At 37.6% G+C, this 25,732-nt stretch overlaps 1 protein-coding gene across 1 annotated transcript; it reads right to left on the bottom strand.

The window, feature by feature from the left end:
- Positions 1-24,103: 24,103 nt before the first annotated feature.
- Positions 24,104-24,739, bottom strand: LOC109691634 (eukaryotic translation initiation factor 1). Its single transcript, XM_020171757.2, has one exon. The coding sequence runs from the start codon at positions 24,604-24,606 to the stop codon at positions 24,265-24,267; it is 342 nt and encodes a 113-aa protein (XP_020027346.1). The 5' UTR covers positions 24,607-24,739; the 3' UTR covers positions 24,104-24,264.
- Positions 24,740-25,732: the final 993 nt, after the last annotated feature.

Below are 25,732 nucleotides of genomic sequence, written 5' to 3'. Positions count from 1 at the left end.
TATTTCAATAAGAAACAGTAAAATTTCATACACGCACAAATACCATTTGACACATGCAAGAAGCCTGTTGTTGGGTCAAAAATTCTTCCCTGGATCTTCAGGCATCTCTTTTTCAGCATTCCCTGGAGGTCAAAGTCCATTTTCCCTTCTGGTTCTTAAATCTACAAGACAGTCTCAGAGCTGCATCTAGCAAGCACCTCTTACCAAAAGGAACATTAAACATATTTTCTCTCTTGTTGTCTCCTCATGCAGGCAGTTTCCTTCTGTTACCGGCTTGAGGGATTTTCTCTTTTTAGTCATAGCTAGGGAGACATTTTTTGTAGCCTTACCATGGAGTTTGGTTCCACGTTTTCTCTTTTATCCAAGCAAGTCTGTCTAATAGAATTGTAGTGTGTAAACCCACCCTGCCATCCTGAAGCAGTATTTCATGGCACCTAAGACCATGTGATGACTAGAATAGCTTCCCAGCCCTGAGATGTGATGGTTCTGTGACTAGGCCTAATTCATGCAGAATAAAACCACAGGAATAATTACCTGATTTTCTCTGTCTCTGTCTTTCTCTCAAGATCTCTCAACCTCAGCACTAATGACAATTTTGGCTAGAAAATTTCTCAAGGAGAGCTGTCCTGTGCATTAATAGGATATTTAACTAAACCACTGGCCTCTCACTAGATGTTAGTAGCACCTATGGGTGGGACCACCAAAAATATTTCCAGACATTGTCAAATGTACTCCCTGGAGGAAGAAATCATCCCCACTTGAAAATCGCTGTTCTCGCCAAGCACTGGTGTGTCACACTTGTAATCTTAGCTACTCAGGACGCAGAGAGCAGGAGGACAGTGTATTCGAGGCCATCCCAGGCAAATAGTTTGTGAGACTCTGTCTCAAAAATACCCAACAGAAAACGGGCTGATGAAGGGGCTCAAGTGGTAGAATGCCTGCCTAGCAAACAAGAGGCCTGTGTTCAAACCCCAGTACTGCCAAAATAAAAAAAAAAAAGAAAAAAAAATCACTGTTTTCTCTCACCCCTTTCTCTCTCACCTTCCCCCACATTCAGTCACATTTTGAAGGGAGAGTTTCCTTATTCAAATTATCAGTCATGTGCGTGGTACTTACGTGGTTTTGTGCATTTGACTTTGGAAGAAATTTTCTACGCTGCTAATGATTTCTTAAAGACAGAACTTGGGTCTGTGCAAATTCTTAGGTTTGTGCAATTGTTTGAAACCATCTGGAGTTAAAGCCACCCTTGATCCTGACACACCTGCCCTGGAACTTGCAGATGGAAAGCAGGGAGGAGGGGGAAATCACCTCAACTTTACAAAAATGAAAGCCTAGGAATAAATTGCTTTTAGCTCTCAAGTGATTCTGGCTTCTGGATTTCCATTCAAGTCAGTAATAAATGCTTCTTTCAATTGTTCTCCATTTCGCATAATGGCACAGGGTCAGAACAATAGCAGGGAGGTCCTGTGTGCAGAGAAGCAGTTTACAGATTAGTTGTGCTTTTGCCAAATAGGAAGTGTCCAGCTTCACTTCTCTTGAGGACTGGTATGAATGGCAGTCCTCTCTATCAGTGTTTTTTTTTTAAAACACATTAATGCAAATGATCTGTGGGGCTATCACAGAAGATGCTGACTATCAGGCCTATCATATGTAACAACCTATTGAACTCCAAGTAGTGGTCCTCAGGGCTTGAGTATGATAGAAGTTCTAGATTCAAGTGAGTTACACATCATTTTAGGAGACAAAGCATGATAGACTATATTCCCTGAAGACTTCCTTTCTTCTCATTGAGAAGTCAATTTCTTCTTCTTTGAGGTTACTCTGTACTGATTTTGTACTTTTCCCACTCTATTGTCACATAATTGTTTGGCTTTCTATGACTCTGCAAAAGCTAAGATGATGCTGCATTCAAAATTACATTCTCAGTGTCTTACAAATGTCTGGGCAAGGGATGGGGAGGGGACCTCCCTGCTGTCTTTAATGCTAGGGAGTTATGAATGGTTTCTAAGATTCTTTACTACTTCAAGAACGTGTCACTCATTTCATTTCTGATTCTGTCCTTCTTTTCTTTGTTTCCTTGATCATCCCTAAAACTTGTAAACCCAGTGTTCTCTAGAGACTGTCCATTTGCTTATTCTGTGTCATTTCCTTTAATGACCTAATGTGTTCTCACTGATTTAATTGTTGATTCTCAAATCTATTACTGTGTGTCCATACTAACCCCCACCCAAGTCTTAGGTTGGCAAAGGTTTACTGGATATGCCACCTCAATTCCCAAAGAAATTTCAACTGAAAATATTCAAAATTTGGTGGGTCACCATCTCTTCTTTAACCTCAGTTCAATCTCCTTCTTTATTATTCTGAATCTCACTTAATAGCTCCATCATCAGTCTCTTCACCCAGTCCCAAAACATGGGATCATCATTGATTCTTCCTTTCCTTTCTTCTTCCTTCCTCATCCTGTATTTGTTTTCCATGCTTTCTGCTGCTCTTCCCTCCTAATGTTTTGATTAGCCTTTCTCCTCTCTTTCTATCCTTGTCTTAATGAATGTCCCCAATATCTTTCAATAGACTTACCATTTTCCTTGACTCCAGTCTTGGACTTCTCAATTCAGCATTTCCATTACAGCTAGAATGTCTTATCTAAAAAGCAAATCAAACTTTAACATACTGCTCCCTAGTCTAAAAACTAGTTTTCTATAGAATGAAGTCCAATATTCTTAACAAGGAATGACCTTGCTCCAAAGTATGTCTATAGCTTCATATGTTACAACTTGCTCAGGTTATTATTGCTTTGAAACAACTTATCCCACCCATATTTTAGCAACTTATAATAGCCCTTTATTATGCTTGACTTTGTGGGTCAGGGATTCAGACAGTAAGAGGAATAGTTTTTCTCTGATTCACATTAGCTGAGAATTCAGCTGGGAAGATAATAGCTGGGGCAGCTAGAATCATCTATGCTGGAATGATTTAGGTTAGGACTGTCATCCAGGGTGCCTGCCTGTAGTTCTGTTAGTTGATAGCACGGAGGCTTCCTAGTATTTAACTTCTTGCATTATGGCTTGGGGGCTCTGGCCATGAGTGTTCCACCAAACAAGATGGAAGCAGGATGGTCTTTTATGAGTTACATAGAATCAGTTTAGCTGTTCTCTATTTGTCAGAGCAGTTCACAACCTGTTGTGATATAATAAAGAACTTATTTGGTCTTTTGTCTCTAGTTCCTGGCCCAGAGCTTCAAAAATTGTTGAAGTTTTCTGAGTGTTCAGAGTAACTATTGTTAATTATAGTATGACTTTTTTGACCTGAGTTTATTGTAAGGAGAATGGGGCTCCTAGATAGCTTCAGGATATGAGCTTGTTACCAGGAAAAACAACGATGTGATTATAATTTGAGGATTGGAACTTTCTCTGGGAGGAAAGAGAGGCTAAAGATTGAGTTCAAGCATGTATCTAGTGATTTCATCAACCATGCCTATGCAATAAAATTTAGATAAAAATTCTGAACAATGAGGTTTAAAGAGCTTCCTGGTTGATGTGCTGGGAGAGTGTACGCTCTGATTACAGAAGATTCTGTGCGTGAGACCTTTCCAGAGCCTCACCAATGTACCTGTTCATCTGTATATTAATTTGTCTTTTATAATAAAATGATAACAGAAAGTAAAGTGGTTTCCTAAGTTTTGCAAGTTGTTCTAGCAAATTATTGAACCTGAAAGGAAGTCTCCAGTTGATTAAGTTGTAGGACATCCAGTTGGTATTAGAGAATTGCTGTTGGAACCATAAGGTCAACCAGATTCAAGAAAGGGAATATAGGCTTCCATCTCTTGAAAAGACAACTATTAATACATTTGGGGTCTGTTTTTAAAACCACCATCCTAAACGGTATACTCTATGAAATGGAACAACTATAGTTTATTACATGTATTTATTAATCTACATGCTCTTTTATAAAACCACATGTAAGTTCCTTATATTTTCCTTGTATATTGTTATTTCCATCCTTTTTCACCTGGCTAATGGATGACAAGGACCAAGTCTTCCTCATATTTCTCTTTAATGTAGTTTTCGAAGAGACAGAGTTGCTAGATAGCCCAAAGAAGGAAACTATGGTTGATTGGAATTTGCTAGATGCCACATCATTTGCCTATATCACCTTTCTTAACTCTGTGAAGAGTTATCTAATATAGGTGTCGTCTTCATCATATAGATGAAACCAACTGGTATTAAAGAGTGTAAATCACTTCCTCAGGTGATGCAGCTGGCAAATATGGTGCAGCCTGGATTTAAACACAAGCAGTCCCAATTCCAGACTTTGGCTTTCTTTGAATATCAACCTATCCCACCTTTGTGCCTCTGTATAAAACAACTCCCTCACACATGACTGTTGGACATCAGGGCCTTGCAGTCCTTTTCATAGTTGTCTGCTTCCTCCTCTGGGGTTAGTCTCAATAAGAATTAATTTTCTAATATTTTTCTAAGAAAAAGAAAATAAACAATGAATAGGGTGACAGGGAATTTTAATACCACTTTCTATCTTCTTCATCTTCAGAGTCTGATGAGAAAAGGTGAAGGGTAGTTAGTATCTCCTTCCTTCAGTACTGGCCAAGAATGAAGTATCCCTCTTTTAAGAGGGGCATGGATTAAGTTTAGGCTCTGTTGCTGTAAGATCCTCCAGGGAGAGGGTCACTGGGTTTTTCCTTCATGAAACCTACTGAATATTATTATTCTGAAAACTACAGACTATTCACCCGAATAGTCTAGCAAGACAGAATAGTCTTGTCAGAAGGGTCTGGAATCCACAGCGAGGCAGACTAACTATATTCAGTGCAATTATAGAGATTCAGGAGCTGGGTCACTCAGGCACAAATCCTTTTAAAATGTGTTTAAATAAATATGTATTTATATATTTTATTAGACTAAGCTAATACTTCCATTTAAAAAATACCACCATCACCTAAACTCAAATTGCTGTATTATAATCAGTGGCACCAAGCAGCTTTCTATCTAAGGCTTACAGGTTTCAATTACTTCAGGGGACAATCTGGTAGTTGAAGATAGAAATTCTTACCTTAAAGTGGTATTCACTAAGAATTTCAGGCCCCATGGAGGATATACAGAGGATCCCTATCAGTACATTTTTCTCTCCAAAATATGGGGTGCTAATATAGGCTGTGTGTGTGTGTGTGTCCATTCACTAACTCATAAAAGTACAGGCATATATGTTTAGGCACTCTTGGCTGTGATCATAGAACATTTTATGCAAGTATATAACAGAGTCCTTAATTAGATGAATTCTAGTTATTCTCTGTATTTATCTAGCCTTTTTCTATATCCTAAACTTTTTAGAGCACTTTAGTGTAGGAGTAGAAGTGATATTAATACAACAGCAATGAGAAAAATTAACTCACTAGGTTGACTGTTATCAAGATAACTGCTGTTATCAAGATCTTCTTAATGGACCATATGCCACATCCTGTCCTCTCTATTATTGTTTGCTTATTTTGCCCTTACAATTGATTTCCCAAGGTCAGTACTATTATCCTAGCAGTCAAGGAAATTACAAGGACAATGAAGGTTCTAACAGAAACTAGGATAGGCATAGAGGAGTCTAGTCTGTCTGTGGGAAATAGATAATGCTCCAGTTAAAAATACCCAGATCTAATTAACTATACACATAAGCTAAGAATTTAGGTGACTGAAAGGTATAAATAAAGAAGCAGTATGTGTACCTTAAAGTGCATGATCAATATAGTCAGAAATGCCTGGCTTTAAGTTTTATTTTGTGGGCTAGAACTAAAACCAATGTGTACACAAGGAAGGAAAATACAACTAACTTATAGAATTTTTGCAAGAATTAGGATGCCTGCCTTTCCAGCTGATATCAATGATTATTGGGTTAAGAATTTTTTAAAAGTTGTTTCTAGGCCTGAAGACACGAGGAAACATGAGCACTCAGTATTGTTAAGGCCTGGGATAGTAGGAAAAAGAGACAAACACAGGGACAAAAGAATAAAGAAGCAGGGAGAAAAGAACAGTGTTTGGTTATGGAAATCCAGTTCTTTACTCAGGGGTATCAGGTTGAGGAAGATGCAGGTTGATTAGATTGTTAAGAATGAAGTCATTAAAAAAAAAAAAGAATGAAGTCATCTTTTTCTTATTTTTGGCAGTACTGAGTTTTGAACTCATGGCTTCACACTTGCTAGGCAGGCACTTCACCACTTGATTCACTCCGCCAACTCAAGAATGAAGTCATCTTTGAGAAGAGGAACCACACAGTTGAAACAACAAACACAGACATGGAAACGTGTCTCACAGATTCAATAAGGTAAAAAGCCAGTATCCTTGGCAACTAATTGGAGAGTGAAGTCAAGTTGGGAGGAAATGGTGGCAATAGAATTTGGGGCCAGATTTATATGGATGCAGGCTCACAGGAGTTAGTACATCCAAAGCAACAGCCCCATGGTGAGTTTCCCTTTTTCTTCAGAACTTAGAGATGGTAATTGAGATTAACAACTGTTATGTAACTAACAATTTGGCAAATCCCTTGGTAGATTCTTATGCATCCTTTAAAAGACATGGATATAACTGGGAAGAGATGCTATAGATCAATGAATTCACACATCTTGTAATTTCTGGTTCTTATTCTGTCCCAGTGTCAGGGCATGCAAGCCTCAAAAGTAATTGTTCATGGATCATATTTATATAACCATAGCCTGAAAATACAAAGAGCACACAGTACCAAGTTTTCTGTATCTTTTAATCTTAAATAGAAAGGAATGGCTCTTTCCCCTCCAACAGTTACAATGTAAAACATTTATGGTAATTTTAAAAAAGCAGGTCCTGTCTGGGGGGTTGGTAGCAGCTGGTGGGGAGGGGAAAGTGGGAAAAAGTATAGGAGGGTGAATGTGGTGTAAATACTGTGCACACATGTATGTAAATGGAAAACTGAGACCTGTTGAAACTATTCCAGGAATAGGTGAGGAATAAAGGAGAATGGTGGAGTGAATTCAAGTGTAATTTATTTTATATATTTAAGAACTTTTGTAAATGCCACAATGAACTCCCACGGCAACAACAACAACAACAACAAAAAGACAAAAAAAAAAAACTGCGAAAATAAAGCAATTTCTACAACCCAAAGGACAAATAGCTGAATTGAGACAGCAGAATAATTAAAGTGTACACACATACAAAATCAAAACGCATAGTTAAGTTGCATATTGAAATCACAATAAAGGGAGAACTTTATTGCCAAACTAAGTCTCTCTTTAAGTATACTGATTCTGCACAAGCAAATTTACAATCTTACCAGGTCTTTAAAAAATCCTTTTAATTAACAGATAAAACTGTGTATATTTATGGTGTACAACATGAAGTTCTGATACGTGCACACATTTTGGAAGGTCTAAATCAAGCTAATTAGCATACATATTACCTCACATACTTGCCATTTAGTTTTAGCTGTGACGGCCCTTAAAATATATGCTTTAGCATTTTGAGTATGTTCTATATGGTTATTTACTATAGTTACCATGATCTCTTGAATTTATTCCTCCTCTACCTGAAATTTTGTATACTTTGATTGGTTCTTTTCTTTTCTCAGGAAAATATGTTGCCAGATTAAGTCAGTATCATGCAATGCAGGATTTTATGATTGAATCCCCATTTTTGTCTGTTTTGTGACAGACTTGTGATCCTTTTGCTTCAGCAGACCTATGTTTGGGATTATAGACGTGTATCACTATGCCTGGCTTATTTGCTGATTTTTGTTTATAAAAATATTTAAGAAGAGGCCACAGATCTCTATTTACATGGAGTGGGAGTGCAGGTGGAAGAGTGAAGACAGGAGTTTTATAGCTCGCTGAATAATAACCAGAGTTAGTATTTATTGCGCGTTTACCGAGAGTCGGGGACTGTGATCACTCTTTCTCCCTCTCTGTCTCTTTCTCTCTCTTTACAGTGCTGGGATTCAACACCATGCATGATGGGCAAGTGCTATGCTACTGAGCTATATCCCCAGCCCCGCGTTCAATCTTTAAGTCAGTTATCTACTTTAATTAATTCTTAGTCAAATGTCAGAAAACTGATTTACAGAGGGATTATTTAATTTTTAAGAGTCAAATAGTTTGAAAGTAGGTAAATTCAGATTCAAAACAGCTAGAGCCTATACTCCTAATGACTGGTTATAGTCCTCATTTTCTTATCATATTGAAGACAGATTGTCAGAGCGGGCCTTCAGACTCACTAGTTGCTAACATTGACCAAAATCCAGTACCTCTTAAACTGGCATCTGTGATGCTCTCCCTGATAGATGTAAAGTTTTCAACAGCGGAAAACATTTACTAATGAGCTAATGCTATCAGTAACAGCTTTGTAAGAAGATTATATTATTTTAACTTTAACAACATCATTAAAACATAAAACAATAGCACTTATACTGGGCACTAACATATGCCAGCAGTCTATATGACCAATATCTGTGAGTTTTGCTTTTTTCTTTAGGCATTTACTATTCCACACAACCCAAGTATTTAGATATATTCTCGCCCCTCTTGTATCCCTACCACACCACCTTAGCCAAAGGGAAAATAAAATACATGACGAAAAGTCATTTAATCAATGTTCCTCTCCAGAGAATTAGAATCTTAAACATAAAGACAAAGGGTAATTGAAGTTACAATTATTCAAAATGATTCCTGAGACAGTCTATGAGCTTCCCCATCTTTGAGTCCTAGAAATAGAATACTATTTGTATTTTCCTGTGGCTGGATTATTTAACTACTTTTTAGAATCTATAAATTTCTACAAATCCTTCCAGTCATTTTGTGACTATTTTATTTTGTATTGTCTTGTTAGTACAATTCTGTTGTTAGATTTACTTGGTTGTAAGTTAATGAATATAGTTCTTGCTCACTACTTGTGGATGGAGTCATGATCTCAGAGTTCAAAAGCCAAAACTGAAGCTCAAAAAGGTTAATGTAAAGATAGATACTGATGTATCAAATACTGCTGCTGAAATGATTATCCAGTGTCCAGAAGGGTGGAAATACCCACACGAACAAGTTGTGCATGTATTTTACTCTACTTATAAGCTAACAACTTAGTCTGCCACTATGATGGATACTGGCTAGACATGAGATTTCTGGTCAGAGACAAAGGAGATTATTAATCATAGCAAAAGGAGTAACCAGAAGTTCATGTTCATTTGTATTGTTTCCCTCTCTACTCCCACCCTCAAAAGCCCCAGGATGAAAACCTGCACATAGAATGGGATACATTACAGGAGAGGAACTATGGATTGTAGAATTTACCATTTTTATAGTAAAAGGAAGCAAGTCTGCTCTTTGTCAGGAGTGGGAGTTTGTGGAGGAGAGTACCAATCTTTCAAAGTTGCATTCTACAAACACAGCCCTGAAAAAATGGTCTAATAAAGAAAGGTCAGTATCTTGCAATCTTAGTACACCTGCAAGTATATATAGGGATGCTCATAGTCCATGACATATTGCCTCACCTAACACTAACTGTGCTCTGTTGCTTTGCAAACACTGAGATGGCCATGTTAGCATTTGCTGTGGTTTGTCATCTGTGAAACTCATGAAAGAGTTTAACCCCTGTTTTGAGGTACCAAGGGGGTGGAAATTTCATGCAGTAAGGTATTCAGAGGTGAGGCCTTTGGAGGTGATTAGGATCAGATAGGTCATCACACACACACATGTACCTTCCACACACGCTGTCTCTTGCCATGTGGTATCATTACCATCTTGGGACTTTCCAACAAGAAGACCACCACCAGATGCAGCCTCTCAGCTGCATTTTGAACTATGAGTCAAAAATATCCTCTTTTTTTAAAAAAATAATTACCCAGTCTGTGGCATTGTGAGATCAGCAATTGAAAACACATAGCTTTTAAATAACTTACAAAATAAATCTCTAACTTCACCTTCTTACTATGCCCAATGCCTGTTAGAAGCAGAATTGTGTTAGAGAGAAGAGGAACAGATACAACAGGTACCTGTCTTTGCTTAGGAATATTTCAGGACCTTTTCAGGTGACTTAGCAGACACAGGGTTGGTGGGGAGTTCAGGGAGCAATGGAGAGAAAGAAAAGAATCATATGTGGTTTGATATTGCTATTGACATCTTGGGGTTTTGATGCCCTGGACAGAAACATCATAGATCCTAAGCCAAAGCTATGTCTGTAACCCACATAGTTGTACACACATTGAAAAATAAAGGTACAGTCAATATCAATGGGTATTTTATTTAGAGATACTTACTGAGCATCTGCTTTGGTGTAAGTACTTTGTTGGATGCTGTAAGTGAAATGAGGAACAAAATAGATTTGTCTTCCGTGATCAAAGGTTATTATTTATCACTAAACACATATTTGTAGGAGACGTAAGTAATGTTTATATAACATTTACAGGACAAATTATTTCATGAACATTATTTTATATGTTCCCCAGAACAATGTGGACATGTCAGTATTACAAACAGTAGTTGCCTGCGAATAAGGAAACAAAGACTTTGACAAATTAAGTGATTTACCAAAGATTGCTAGAAAGCAACATTCACATATTATTTAGAGATTTCATGTTTTCATTCAGTAAACCTTTATTGATGTCCATGTTCTAGGCACTATCCAAGGATAGGACTGATGGATAAATATCCTGTGACCAGAGACAAAGCTACCCCTTGTCAGGTAGTAACAACTCTTAGTGTAACAAGGCCCCACCTGACCATTCTTGAGACAATGAGCTACCAGACCACTGGTGGCACCTATGATGACCGAACAAACCCGTGGCAAGACTGTTTAATTATTATGCATCTCATTTTCCCCTGACCCCAATTCTTACATCCATTTAAACCTGAAGCAAATGTCTGTACAGGGAAGATGGGTTGAAATGCATATCTCTCCTCTTCCCATGATATGACCATGCTGCACCAATTAAATCTCCTTTCTCTGACTCCACCATTATTTGGTTTTTTATTTGTCATATTGGGGCCAGTGCCTGGATCTGACCTATGAAACCCAGGAGTTTGGGCCTGGGTCCAGAACTCCTGTGGCATATGTGCTAAATAAAAGGATTTCTAATTAGACTGGATACACCACGAAGGGAAGGACTGTATCTACTTTAGTTTACCAAGCTGTATTCAATATATAGCAGAGTTGCTGGCACATATTGAACTATCTGAATGAGTGAATGAATGATTATAAAATTACCCTCCATATAACTTACAATAATTATTTAATATGTCCATTGTGATAGGTTTTATTAAATCCATTTTTCAGAATAGAGAACCTAGACTCCTAGAGCTTCATGTGGCTCCCTGAGGTCTCAAAGCTAGAATGTGACAGCTGAAATTGAAACCTGGGTCAATATGACACTCAAGCTTCTGACAACCATACCAAAGTTTTCATTCATGTTCTCAAGGAAATAGTATTGCTGCAAGAACTTTAAAAAAAAATTGCATGGACCTATAGGCTCTTTTTCAGATCTGAAGCTGGATCCCCAGCTTGGAATTTTCCTTCTTCCTATTTCCAGCTAAAAGCCCAAGCAGCACACAGCAGGAGGTGAACAGGGAGGAGAGCTGGCAGGGGAAGAATCCATAATTAAGCAAATGAGCGACAGCAGACAGTGTCCATGGGCAGCACCACCTGGACTGCCCTTACTGCCAATGCAAATGTGACCTTCCAGAGGCCAGGTCTTGGGGCTGTTGAGGGCTTGAACAGTCACAGCTGAAATCACATGGTGAGAAGCAGGGAGGACTGTGGAGAGAGGACTTTGTTGTATGGACTGCAGTTCCCTGAGCAGAGACTGCAGGCCTGGTCTTCAAAGACCTGCTGCTGTTTTGTGTGTTCAGAAGCAATTTGGAAAATTCTGTCATGTCAACTTTATTTCCTTGCTCTCTAGGGGAACTCAGTGGTTGCCCATAAATAATCTCCTAGGAGGCTGAAAGTTACTGTAAGGTGTTCACTCCACCAGGCTTAACTTCAAATGTACAGGAGCCAGAGTTTTTAATGAACTTTATTTTATAAAGCTTATTTTTCTAATTAAAGAAAAATGATAGAAAAACTTGAAATCATAGACAAGTATCTAGAGGATAAAAATTATCTCTGATTCAGGCTTTATTTTATATTCACTACATAATTTCAGGGACTTAGTATATAATTACACCCCACCAATAACTGTAAAAGCCAACTCTCCACAACAATGTTATTTACTGGGGGTTGGGTTTATTGATGAATCTCCAAGTGCTCGGGAAAGAATGATTCAATGAAAGAAATGAGAGGAAAGGATGGATGGATTGAAGGAATTCTCTTGGGGTCTTTAGTTCCTTTGTTAACTTTGTTTCTATAACTTACTAAGTGGATATGGAGAGGCTTAACAGAGGTTCTCAACTTGGGGGTGATTTTGCCTCCTAGGAGATATTTGGCAATATGACGTTTTTTTTCTTTTGGTGGTACTGGGGTTTGAATTTAGGGCTTTGTGCTTGCTAGATAGATGCTTTACTACTTGAGCTATACTTCCAACTTCAATATAAGATTTTGTTTTTATTTTCTATGTATTTAAAAAAATTTATTAGGATATATTCATTGTATGGGGATGGGGTGGGGAATCATAGTGACAACTCTGATTAGGCTTATATTGTACATTAGTCACATTGCCCCATCATCTCTCCCCATCAACCTCTTCCTTCCCTGCTTAAAGCAATTGCAAAAATATAAAAATGTTCTATTTCATACTTCATATATAGGTATACGAAGTCCATCAACCATATATCTTCACCTTATTCTCCTTCCTTCTCCCTCCACCCTCCCACAAGTGCCCCCTCCCACACACATTGTACCTATTTTATAGTCTTGTTTTTCATTAATATTCAAGTTGATGTTAAAGGAGTTTCTCAATGTATCCCTCTGTGGGTATACTTTACTTTGGTCTGTTCATCCCCTTCCATTACTATCCCTTACCCCTTTACCTCCCACCCCTCATTTTTCAACAGTTTTCAATATACATCTTTATATTTTCTACCTTCACAGATGCCATGTTTTATATTACTGATGCTCTATCATTCTCCTTTCTTTTCCTTCTTTTTCTGAGTAGTTACACTATTACAAACATGTTCTACCTATGAGGTTGTATATGGTCATGCTTATTTTTTGTGTAAATGTTTATCTTTTAGATCTATCTTCCACACATGAGAGAAAGCATATAGCCTTTGTCTTTCTGAGTCTGATGTCCTTCACTTAACGTGATGTCCTCCAATTACATCCATTTACCTTCAAATCACATGTAATTATTCCTTATGGCTGAGTAAAACTCCATTGTGTATATATACCACATTTTCTTGATCCATTCATCAGTTTTAGGGTACCTGGGTTGTTTCCAAAGCTTGGCTATTGTGAATAGTGGTAAGATGAACATTGATGTACAAGTGTCTCTATTGTATCCTGACTTATGTTCCTCTGGGTAGATACTTAGGAGTGGTATCACTGGATTATATGGCAGTTCCATCTTTAGCTTTTTGTCAAAATAACATTTTTGATTGTTACAAGTCAGTGGGGGGGTGGGTTTGAGTGTGTCCTGATATCTAGTGGGTAAAAGCCTCAGATGCAGCTAAACATCCTCTGATGCACAGGGTATCCCTCCACAACAAACAATTATAAAATTTGCAGTTACAAACATTTCAGTGGTGCTTAGGCTGAGAGACCCTGGTTTGGCATAGGGGTGGGCATTTTTCATTGATCTCATGGAAGAAGCAGAAACATAGAGAAGATGCTTCATGTGCTAAGTGAATACCTATGGGTCAAAGACAGAAGATTACTGTGTGGAGATAAGTAAGATTATAAAAGTGACAATAAAACAATGCCATCTTCTCTATTAAGAAAAAAACCATCTTCTTTTCTTGGCACAGATGGTCTTAGGCTTGTAAATCTGCCATTCTCTCAGTAATCACATGAAGAAAAGGCATGATTTAAAGCAGTTACAAGGTTTATCTTGCAGAAGGAAAGTGGGGGTGTCTGAAGAAGAATAGTAAACATAAATTCTGTTTTACATCTGAGTAGCAAAGCCATTTAGAGTATAACACAGCTTCCATCTGAGCTATGGCTAAAAGGGAGGTGTAAGATGTGGTCAATGATTTTAAATGATTGATGAGGATTTCTGTAAAAGGAATACAAAGACCTGGGTAGAGCCAGGGCTTTCAGATGTGCCATAATAGGATTTTATACTGTTTTTCTCACAGTCAAATAAAGTTCCGTGGTAGCGATAGATTGTTACCTTGTATTAGTACTTTCTGGGCTGCCTGTCAGAATTCTTTATTCAAAGAGACAGATTTATATTTCACAAGGAAATGGTTTCTAAATCTCTTCCATTAATAACTTATCATTGAGAGAAAAGCCAGATTCAGTCATTCCACCCATAGATTGGGAGATCAGCCCAGAATGAACTCAGTACATGAAATTTTTTTTGATATTTAAATGAGGAATAATATTTTAATGTTGTGAAAGAGAACACAGAAAAATGACTGGTTTCTTTAAATAGATTTCTACTTATATTTTCCTTTGGTTTTTCGTTTCTCATGGCCCTTAAATCAGCTGATTTAAGAATATTCCTAACAATTCATGTTTCTCAAGCATTTTGTTGTTGATGCAAATTATACAATGTACATCATCAGCATATATAAGTATGTACATACACACGGTGCCCATATAAAGTTATCTCAGGGGCAAGAGCTCACAAATAGGAAGAAATAAAATAGTTTTCTTGGAAAACCTGTTTTCTTCTTTGTTCTCTTTCTTGTCACTAATCAATACTTCTACAACAAGCCCTTAGGGAGCACTTACAGTGTTCCCCACATTGAACTAGGATCAGATCACAAAGAGCACTATCCAAGGTGCTGAAGGGCATAGGTTGGCAAGCTCACATGGAAGAATTTTTTATTATTGTTTGCATACTATAGTTGTACAGGGGTACATTGTGATATTTACATAAGTGCCTACAACATATCTTAATTAGATTTACCCCCTCCATCTTCTTTTTTATTCTCCCCCCACTTAGAACAATTTCAACAGGTTCTATTGTTCTATTTCCATACATGGATATAAAATGATTCCACCATATTCATTCTCCTTCACCTTTTCCTTATGCTTACCCCTGCCTACTGTTATCCACCTCCAGACAGAACCTGTTTTACCTTTCTGTCCTTCATTTGCTAAAAAAGAATATTTTGCTAGTTTTGTTAGTTATACAAGGGGTTTCATTGTGACATTTCAATATATGCATGTATTATACTCCAAATTGGCTCATTTCCTCCATTTTCTCCCTCCTATCCCATTCTCCTTCTTATGGTGACTTCAATAGGTTTGAATGTTCCATATTCATATTTATATAGAAAGTACATCAGCCATATTCACCCTCTTTACTTTTTTCATTTACCTCCCCCTCCAACTAATGCCTCCCCTTAACATGTCCTGCTTTATGCTCCTGCCATGCATTGTTTCGGTGTCTGTTCATTGGTCAGTGGGAATGTTGCCTTGGTATTTTACCTGTAAACATATTGAGCTTAAGTCAGTCTAACCCCACTTCGTTGCACTTCCTCCCCATCCTGTGTCATTCAACAGTTTTCACTGTGTTTTGTTGCATCTTGTTCCAATAAAGATGTGATGTACATGGAAGAATTTTTGTGCAAAGAATAATAACCTATTTAAAAAAGACCGGATCAGAAATTGGGACCCTAGTTCTTATCTAGTATATTGATTAATCATCCTTGTGATTTTGACTAAATCCTTAAAAGTTTCTTAAAATGTCCTTTTCAACTTCCAAAAGAAGTGGAATTCATCCTTTAAATGAAAGGATGAATAAATGACTGTGATAAACATTTAACTCAATTCAATTTAATAAACACTCAAGGAGCAATTAGTCTGAACTAAGCATATATTGAAAGGCAATGAAAACAGAGATAGAACAGTGAACCCTACCAAGGAATTAATACTTAGAAAAACAAATATGAACTTAGCTCCAAATATAAGCTAGTTCACCTAGTAAGTGCTCAACTAATGTTAGCTACCTTGTTACTATTGTTACTTATTATTTCATTATTTGCCTTCCTTCCCTGCTACTAGAATTATAAAAACTGTATTAAATAAAGACATTGGGGGAAAATCACATATACCTATCATTAAGACTGTAGGTGGGAAAGGTATAGAATGTGTACTTAAGATTTTAAAATGTTTTGGGCTGTGCTCATTGATAGAGTTTGTTTAGTAGACACAAAATACAAAAAAGGATTTAAAAATATTTTTCATCCAGCACTGAGGAAGCTGGTCATTAACTTAGTAAAATGATTGCTTTATTACCTTTTGGCTTTGTGGTCTTGCACAAATTATTTAAACTCTCAGGATGTAAGTTACTTCCACAGATTAAAAAAGATATTCAAGCCATGGGTGGTAATGCACACCCATAATCCTAAGGCAGGAGGATCATGAACTTGAGTCCAGCCTAAACTATGTAGTGAGACCTTGTCTCAAAATTTTAAAGAGAAGAAGAAGGAAGAGGAGGAGGAGGAAAGATAACCAGGAGTTGGTAAATCTAGTCCTTGCAGTGTGTGTGCTCGTGCGTGCGTGTGTGTGTGCACGTGCGTGTGTGTGTGTGTGTTTATAGAACACTAAAGCAACTCTGGCTGCCTGAAGTCCAAAGGGAATTTGTAGAGGAGAGACAGAGTGATGCTGCAGTACAAACATTTGCATCTCATGAAGGAGCCTGCAGCCTGAAGAACTCTTGGAGCATCAGGAGCAAAAATGATGGGCCTTTTCTCCTTCTTTCCTTCCTTCCTTCCTTCCTTCCTTCCTTCTTTCCTCTCTCTCTCTCTCTCTCTCTCTCTCTCTCCTTCATTCCTTCTTTCTTTCTTCTTTCATAATCTTCATGCCTTAGCCTCTAGAGGACTGAATTACAGCAAGCACCACCATGATAGGCCATCTCCTTAAGGTGTCAAGGTGGAATGCCTCAGTCACAATTATTTGTTTATGAGTTTCCAATAAAGAAACATATTATAGGAGGGCAGGTATAGCTTAGTGGTTACACAGCACTTGTGTAACTTGTGGTTACATAGTACTTAGGTTCTATCCCCAGCACCACAAAAAAGTAAAAAGACAACAAAATTCATACTTTAGGAGGGGGAATTGACCAGCTGTAGACCTCTGTGTTAATAGTAGGTAGATTTCCTTATTTTAATCCTCAAAGAGTCCTAGTGTTGGGGAAAGACAACCCAAAGGCTAGGATTATGGGTAGAGCTAATACCTGACTCAGTTATAAAGCTACCATTTCTCTTTTATTGTTTTATGACCATTAGCAAGTAACTTTCCCTCTCCAGCGACCTTTGGAAGAAGGATAAATGCAATTGGATTAATTTTATATTTTCTACCAGCTTTGACTTTAAAAACGTGGCCTATAATGTTGCTTTTACTGAATCTCAGGTCTTCTAGTCTTAGCATCCTTCTTTCTGCTTCAATAGTGATCAAGGCCTGAGTCTTCCAATGTTACTTTATTTAACTACTGAAAACATAATTGAATGGTTATAATGATTGTAGTTCAAAACTAAAAATTAAACCTTGCCATATACACAAGGGGTGAGGGGATATCTAGATGACAATCACGACTGAGCAGACATGAGAAAGGAGACATGCATTCTATGAATTAACAAGGGAACAAGTGAGCCCTGAATGTGAAATTGCCATTGAAAGGAAAAAATATTCTGTCATTTGTAGGGGAGTTGATATTTGAGGAAGATAGTATCATGACGATTTTGGTTTTTTCTAAGTTTTTTCCAAACTCTTTCCTTCAAGTTTAGACATCAGAACAGAGGAGAGTTAATGTGATGGTGAATTGAACCATGTGAAAATGCTTTGTGGGAATCAGTGGTTACGTCTATCGCTTATCTAAGTCACTGACTTGGAAGGAAGTCTGTCAGTCATTGTGTTAATTAAGGAAGGTAATGCGGAAAACACTCATTCTCATTTGGATCAACGTTCACTGCCACACTGTTCCATAATAACAGCGATTCCATTTTATGTACTGTCGCCTTCCCTAGCTAGTGCAGTGCATATCCTCATGAAAGGCTTCTCTTCTCCTTTCCTTTCAGAGCCTCCCGTTCTAGTTTCTTTCTTACTTTCTTTTCCTCCCTTCCTCCTGGCTCCTATAATCTCTGCTTCCTCCATCACAATAATTTCTTCTTTGGATGGATTTATATGATACTTCCTATTAAAAAAATAAATAGGGGACTAGGAGACTTATATGATGCTTCAAAGTATTTATTTGTTTTTATTCTCTTTTCCTTTTTAAAATTAGCAAGTAGAAAATATAGGGAGGAGAAGGGAAGGAGGTTAGAAAAGAGTACTACAGATGGGGTGATTTTGATCAAAATAATTATATGCATGCTGAAAGTATCATGATAAAACCCCTTTGTACAATTAATTTATACTAATAAAATTAAATTTAAAAATGAATTTACAGCTAAAAAAGGAAAATATATTTACCATACATTTATTATTTATTTTTAACCCAAAGTAGTACTTGCTTTAAGTATGATTCTGAAATGTGCTATACCTTCTGTTCTCTCTTTTTCCTTTCTTTCCTGTTGGTATTGGGGTCTTCTGATGTTTTCTGATTAAACTTACCATGTATTTGTCTCATTTTACCTGTGTATTCATCAGCAGACATTCTCATGTCCCTGTGAAGCCAGATGGGGCTAAACTCTTTAATAAATAAATAAGTATAAAATATGATAGAAGATCACTACCCAGGTTAGCTTATATCATAAAATGAATTCTATAAGCACAAAAATATATGTGAATTTTGAAATAAAATAGCATCTGCTTTTATAGCCAAAAAAAATCACATTAATTTTATATCACACCATGGAATCCTGCAGAAATTCCATTCACTTAGATAAATAACAAAAGTACCTAAACATGTGAAATTCAAATTATCTTCTTGCTTCTGTCAAATATATATATATATATATATAAATTTAAAGCCTGAAACTGGCAGATCCCCAGGGTTGCAGCAGATATCAGAATCAACGGTTATTAACATTACAAAGAGCACCACTGTCCTACAGTGTCCCCTTTATCATATTGAGCAGCTGTTTCCAGGCAATACGTTTAACCTTGGGAAATGTGATAGAAATTCTAGGTAGTGAAAGCCTGCCAGTGGATTCCCTCATCTGGGATCTACTGTAAAGCATTATTTAGCTGCAACACAAGAGAGAAGAAACCCTTATCATTCGATGTGTATCTTTTCCGTTGGAAGTCCCCTTATGCTGCTACATTTACTTATAAACAGAACGTTCCATTTGCTAGCAGGACATTGTTGTCCCCACTGAAAATGTCATTACAAAGAAAGGCCCCTGAGAAAGGTGTGCTAAATATTTGCACATGGATGAAAAGATTATTTTCTTCCAGGTGTTGTAAAGCAAGATGCTAAATTTGGCTTTATTTTTTTTTTAAACTTTAATTGTTTTCTATTTTAGCTGAAAAAGGCTGTTGTTTGCATGATTACCTGCTAATAACTAGAAATCAATTAGATGCACTGCTGGTGACCGAGTGGAGAATATTCATGCTTAAAAATGATTGGTAGCATTTGCTATAGCCATAAGCCTTTGAAAAACAAAACTTAACAAGATTTCTCAGGCGACTTAATACTTTTATAGCTTTGATCTGGCAATTTCAGTTCTGACTATCTCCTCTTTCTTCCATTACCTCTCTATCATTTGTTCTTTCTTCTCTTCCCTTCTTCTCTTTCAACAAAGATTTTTGATTCACGATCAGCAGCAGAGATAGGAAACCTTGAGGATATGTGGAGGCAATGTGACTGTTTGCTCACAAAACCAAGTGAATAGAACTGAGCAAGGAGCAAAGCTTTAAGACTTGCTCCTTTTTAAATCAACTCCATTTTCCAAGAGGAGGAATTCTGTCCAAGAACAAAGCAATTCAACAGGAGTGGCCTCTAGGGCTTCTAAGAGTCATCAGACTTGCCAACAAATTCTCTTCATTATGTAAGTTAGTTTGATAATAGGTTTTTTATTGACTAAAAAGTTCTCCTTAATTTAAAAGGTTAGCATGAAGTTAATTTGAAAAATATATGTGAAATAGAGTGACTGTGATTACCTAAAAAATGTTATTTTCGTTTCCCCTGAATTTCATGTGATACCATGCAGAATGATAGTCTTTTCCTGGATCCATTCACTTAGCACCTTCATGGAAATCCTGTGACTCTCATTCTTTGGAGCAAAGAATTACACTGTAGGGTTCATGGTTCTTCCAAATGTCCTATCCTCTAGTTCCCTTAAATACTCTGAGAGGTGTGAGTTGGTTTTGGATCTTATTAAGTGAGTATTGATATCTTACTTTGGCTTGATGCGCCATGATAGGCTACAAGGTCTGTTGCAGGTTGGTGGCTTCCATGCTGGGCACAGCTGTCAGCATCTCTTTGCTTTCATTTCAGAGAATCTGATGCCATTGGCGAGAGATCAGAAGGCAAGCCAGACAATAATTGGGGTTTCTCTTTAGCAAAGGAGAAATGGAAAGATCATTTTCCAGACCTTTCCTCAATCCCAGCTGTTTTTGGGCAGTTCTTCCATTTCACTGATGAAAAAAAAATCCAATTTTTCCCTTTATTTTTTCCTATTCACATGTGACAGCTCACAGTGGGGAAACAGAATTGTCCCATTTTTATTGCATTACTTGCTGTTTTAGCACAATACTGTGCTTGAAGTTATAGTACAAAGAGACAGCTGTTACACAGAAGGCACATGCCCTGCCTGCTGGGAACAGATTCTCCAGATTCGTCCCCGAGCCATGGATTGTGAATCAACTTATTAGTCTTTTCTAACAGGCAAATGGAAGTGGAAGGATTGCCCTCTTCAGTTTTTCAGTTGACAAATGTTTGGCTCATTAGTATGATTTGCAATTGCAATGAAAAAAATCAGGAGACACTGAAATCTTTTCACTTAAAGACAAAGAGTAAGCTATTAGAGGGCACAAAAAAGGACAAGGAATGACTATATTAGACAGGGAGGGAATAAATGTAAAAGCCCTTCAATATGTAAAAATTAATGTTAAGGTGAAGGCTTATAAAATTTATTAACAGCCACTGGGATAGTTGTTAAATGTGTAATCTAATAAATAGTTAATCTAAAACTCAAATAATCAAATTATTTGAACATGTTCATAGATAAGTAAGATTCAGAATATTGATGGTAGCAAAGCTATACTCACCTTCCCGATGGTAATGCTGAAAATTTAGTGTGAACTCTACACCATGCTATGCGATTTGCTAGCAAAATCTCATTTACTCATTATGATACTTTAATGAAACAGTTATTATTAATGTCATCTTGCATATGAATAAACCGAGTAACTGTCGTTAAAAACTTGACCACAGGGAATTGGATCTAACTCTGTGGGTGTGGCCTTAAGGGTATCACATTAGTCTCCTGTATCAACACCCCTGTACGGTGGCAGCCTGTGCTGCCATTAAAAATGACTAGAAATCCATTTAAACAGATCATTTTTAGCCAATGAGCTCTAAAATCTTCATTTCATTGTGGATGAGTCTCATCCCCTCTCAGACACCAAGTCATGGAGAAAAGGGGAAAGCAAGCTATGAATTTCACTCAGGATATCTCTGTACTCAACTTTCTCCTTTTTACTTCCTTATGTTGGTTGTTTCTATTCCACTTGCTTTGCAAACTGTGTGGACTGTAATATCTGGTTCATACATTAAAATAATAACAAAAGATAAACTTATTTGTCTGCTTGAATCTGGCATTAAATGTAACAAAGATGCCATTCAACATAGGTGCCTGGTGATGTAGTGCCCCTCAAACAAGACTAGCTATCCACCACATTTCAGTTAAAAATAAAAAAAAGAAGCATGCTTTATTTTCTCAATTTGTCTCTACTATGACTGTTCCAGACTTAACATTTCCAAAAGTTGAAAGTGCTCCACCACTTAGCTCTATCCTGGCCCCAAATACTTTTATGAAACTTAGAGTTGTTATATATTGATCCCTTAACTTTCTTATATATTGTTGCAAAAAAAGGTTAAAATGATTTTACAAAATGAAAAAATTCAAACCTCTAAATTTATAGAGAAATGGTAAAATCAAGGCAAAGAAAAAAATGAGTGTAGAAAAAATAGCAAGAAACCAGAGCTGATTAAAAATCAGAAAGAAGCACACTGTGGTTTGGAGGCAAATAACCTACTCACACCTGTGTTTTCTCGCATCATTCCAGGACGTCAGCATTCAGTATTCCTTTTAATAGTGACTTTGTCTGTACTTTTATGAGACGCTGAACTCCATGATATTTCCTGATCTGTAAAACTCAGTGTGAGTCGTAGCTAGAGAGTTTCTAGGAAATGCTTGTGTAATATTTTTACACTGTGAGAACTAGTATGAACGATTAGTGAATTATTAAAAGACCAGATAATTGGCAAATGTTTACTTAATCCAGAGTTTGGAGAGGTGCCAGCAGGTGAAGCTAAATAAGTAGTCCCTGGTTGGGACTAGTTCATGCAATAGGACTTTAGTATCAATAGGACTTTAATATTCCTTTATGGTTAAAGTTGGGAAACCAGTGTCCTGGGCTCAAAATATCACAATGCAAAGGGCTCCACAGATAGGGATAGATGTTACAGTAGGTTTAGTCCATTTTAGTAGCTCTATATAAGGTCTTTCAGCTTTTTTTTAGTTCTAATCAAAGTTCCCAGCAATTGAAACTGTTCTTGACATTGTACTCTTTTGCAGAGCATATGGTTTTCTTGGGGCCTCATTGTACTAACCTGCCTCAGTTTCTCCTCACTTTATTTTTATATTCTTTTAATGAATTTTATTGTAGTATAAGCTTTCTTTTAAGTCAAGTACTCTTTATTATTTGAAAATGTCTAAAGCTTTTGTTATCTGTTTCTGCATAATGAATCACTCAGACAGTGTTGGGCAGCAACAACTATGTACAAAACCATGGCTTTTGTAGATGACATTTTTTTCAGGAATTCAGACAGGGAACATGAGGAAGGATGGGTTCTCTGTGTTCTATGATCCCTGGGGCTGATAAAACTTGAATGGCTGAGAACATCTAGGGGTTTCTTGGTTCACATGCTTGGGTCATGGGCTTGGACAGCTCAAAGACTGGGTCCAGCTGGGACTGTGGATGGGAGCACCCCTAGAACCTTCTTACTTGCACTTTCCCAGCCATCCTAAGAGCAGATATTGAAGAGAACTAAGCACAAGACCCCTTTGGTCATACTCCCTTTGTTGCAGCAGTCACAATCTTCCCCTTGGTGAACTTTGGATCTTGAGTGTCCTTCAAACGCTAATGTGTTAAACTTTGTCCCCAGATGGCACTGTTGGGAGAAATCTTTAGCAGGCGGGGAGCTAGTGGGAGGTCTATAGGTCATTGGAAGTAAACCCTTGAAGGAGATTGTGGGAGTCTGTCTACACTGTTTTGTTCCTTGGTTCATATGTAAGCAAGTTTGCTCTGGCATGCACTCCTGCCATGATGTGCTACCTTGCACAAACCCAAAGCAATGGGGCCAATAGATCATAGACTGGATCTTGTATAACTGGGAGCCAAAATAAATCTTTTCTCTTTAGAAGTTAATTATCTCAAATATCTTGTTTTATTTATGGAAAACCAACCAATGTACCCCTTTAACACATAAATTCAAAGAAAGAGACATAGATCCTCTTCTTTGAACCACCATAACAAGGTCATTACCTACTTGAGGTTCAGTGCCTTTGTCTGTGTAAGGAACATTGCTTACAGGGTTGTTAGAAGGGCTAGAGGTTATTTATGCCATGAATGTGCATACTTTCTGTAATGGACTATACAGAAAATATTTTCAGCTTTATGGGTCATGTGGTTCTGTAGAAACTACTCAATTCTATTGTGCCTGGCATTGGTCATAGACAATACTTAAATGAATGAGTGTGGCTGTGTTCCACTATCTTTATTTAAGGACAGTGAAAATTTGAATTTCATTTAATGTGCTTATGTGTCATGAAATATCACTCTCCTTTTTATTTTATTTATTTATTTTTTCAGTTTATTGCATGAAGGAGTTACACTAGTCTAAGTTAAAAGCGGACCCCAAGTGGTTACATTATACAAGCTGTGAGGTTTTTAAACTTGTGACAAGGGACAGAAGGGAAATTCTACTCATTGCAAGGAAATCCTCACTTAAGCTTCAGAGAGCCACAAGCACTTAAAACCCATGAACCTTCAGCTGATCGTCCTTAGCCAGTCCAATCTCTACCAGGAACTGGCATATGTTCTTGCGCTGGTCACCCTGTAGCTGAATTACTTCTCCATATTCTGGATGCTCAATTACAGTACCATTGCAGGCAAATTTCTTCTTAAACGCCTTCACTAGTTTCTTTTTATCATAATCGTCAGCGATCCCTTGGACAGTAGTAAGGGTCTTCCTGCCGTTTCTCTGTTGAATTCTTATATGGATATAATCCTCAGTGGCAGCAGGAAGCAGGTCATCACCCTTACTTGCATCAGCAAAGGGGTCGAAAGAGTGGAGGTTCTGGATAGCGGACATACGATACGATTCCTTTTCCTTGGTGGAAACGGCCTGAGGAAGGCGGCTGCGGGAGAAGGCGGGCAGCGGGGACGGAGCGTCGGGAAGCAAGGGGGCTCAAGGGGGAGGCAGCTGAGTCCTCGGCGGCGGCTCAGTGACTGGGCACACTCTCCTTTTTATGTTTTTAAAACATTTTTAAGTGTGAAACAATAACTCCTTACCTTGTGAGCTGTGTAAAAGTAGGTATCAGATTTGACCCTTGGGCCATAGCTTGCTGATCTTATTAGGTAAACTTTCACAGTGCGTGGAATGTGTTAGATGATGAATAATTGTTGCACATATCATCATTATACTTGTACATTCATGGAGTCACACCAGAGAGGTAACTGACTTCTCTGATTGATTTACATTTCTCAAGGGCATATGCTACATAATTCAATGTATATATAGGTTACGACAAAGTTGTTACAGAATTTTAGAAGTAATAAAATATTTTGCAGTGTATGAGTTCGCAAAAGGTTTACAGATGCTATTATTATTATTTGACCTTTCTATCTACTTGAACTTTGCGAATCATAGGCCTTCAGTGGTAGTTAGGACCTGATCCCAACACATTGTGGCAATATCTCCATATGTGTCACTCTGTTTGGTGCAGACATCCCTGAGTGTTTGTTCCTAAGAGGATAACCTTCTCCTGTTATTTTCCAGACATTTTTTCTTTGAAACAACTCCTCACCCACGTTTTCATTTGCAGACTCTCTGGAATAGATTCTGATGTGTTTTAGACTCTTAGTGCATTGTTTATAAAATGAATACACTAGTATCTAGTGAAGTTTAAAATAAGAAGTCTTTGGGCTTTTTTTTTTTTTTGGTGGTATGAGGGCTTGAAATCAGGGACATACTTGCCAGGCAGGTGCTCTATCACTTGAGCCACACCCCCAGCCCCTTTTGCTTTTTTGTTATTTTTCAAATATGGTCTCATGTTTATGTCTGTCTGTCTTGGACCATGATCCCCCTATTTCCATCTCCTGTGTGACTGGGATGACCAGAAAGCTCCATTAAGCCCAATTTTTTATTGGTTGAGAAGGGGTCTGGCACATTTTTTACATGGGTTGGCCTTGAACTGTGATCCTTCTGATCTCCACCC

Source organism: Castor canadensis, chromosome 15 (genome assembly GCF_047511655.1).
Source record: "Castor canadensis chromosome 15, mCasCan1.hap1v2, whole genome shotgun sequence".
Taxonomy (NCBI): Eukaryota; Metazoa; Chordata; class Mammalia; order Rodentia; family Castoridae; genus Castor; species Castor canadensis.
This window is presented reverse-complemented; position numbering and strand designations above follow the sequence as displayed.

Bases quoted from the DNA above. Each gene is read 5' to 3' on its own strand.
- LOC109691634 (XM_020171757.2), bottom strand. From the start codon at position 24,606: ATGTCCGCTATCCAGAACCTCCACTCTTTCGACCCCTTTGCTGATGCA.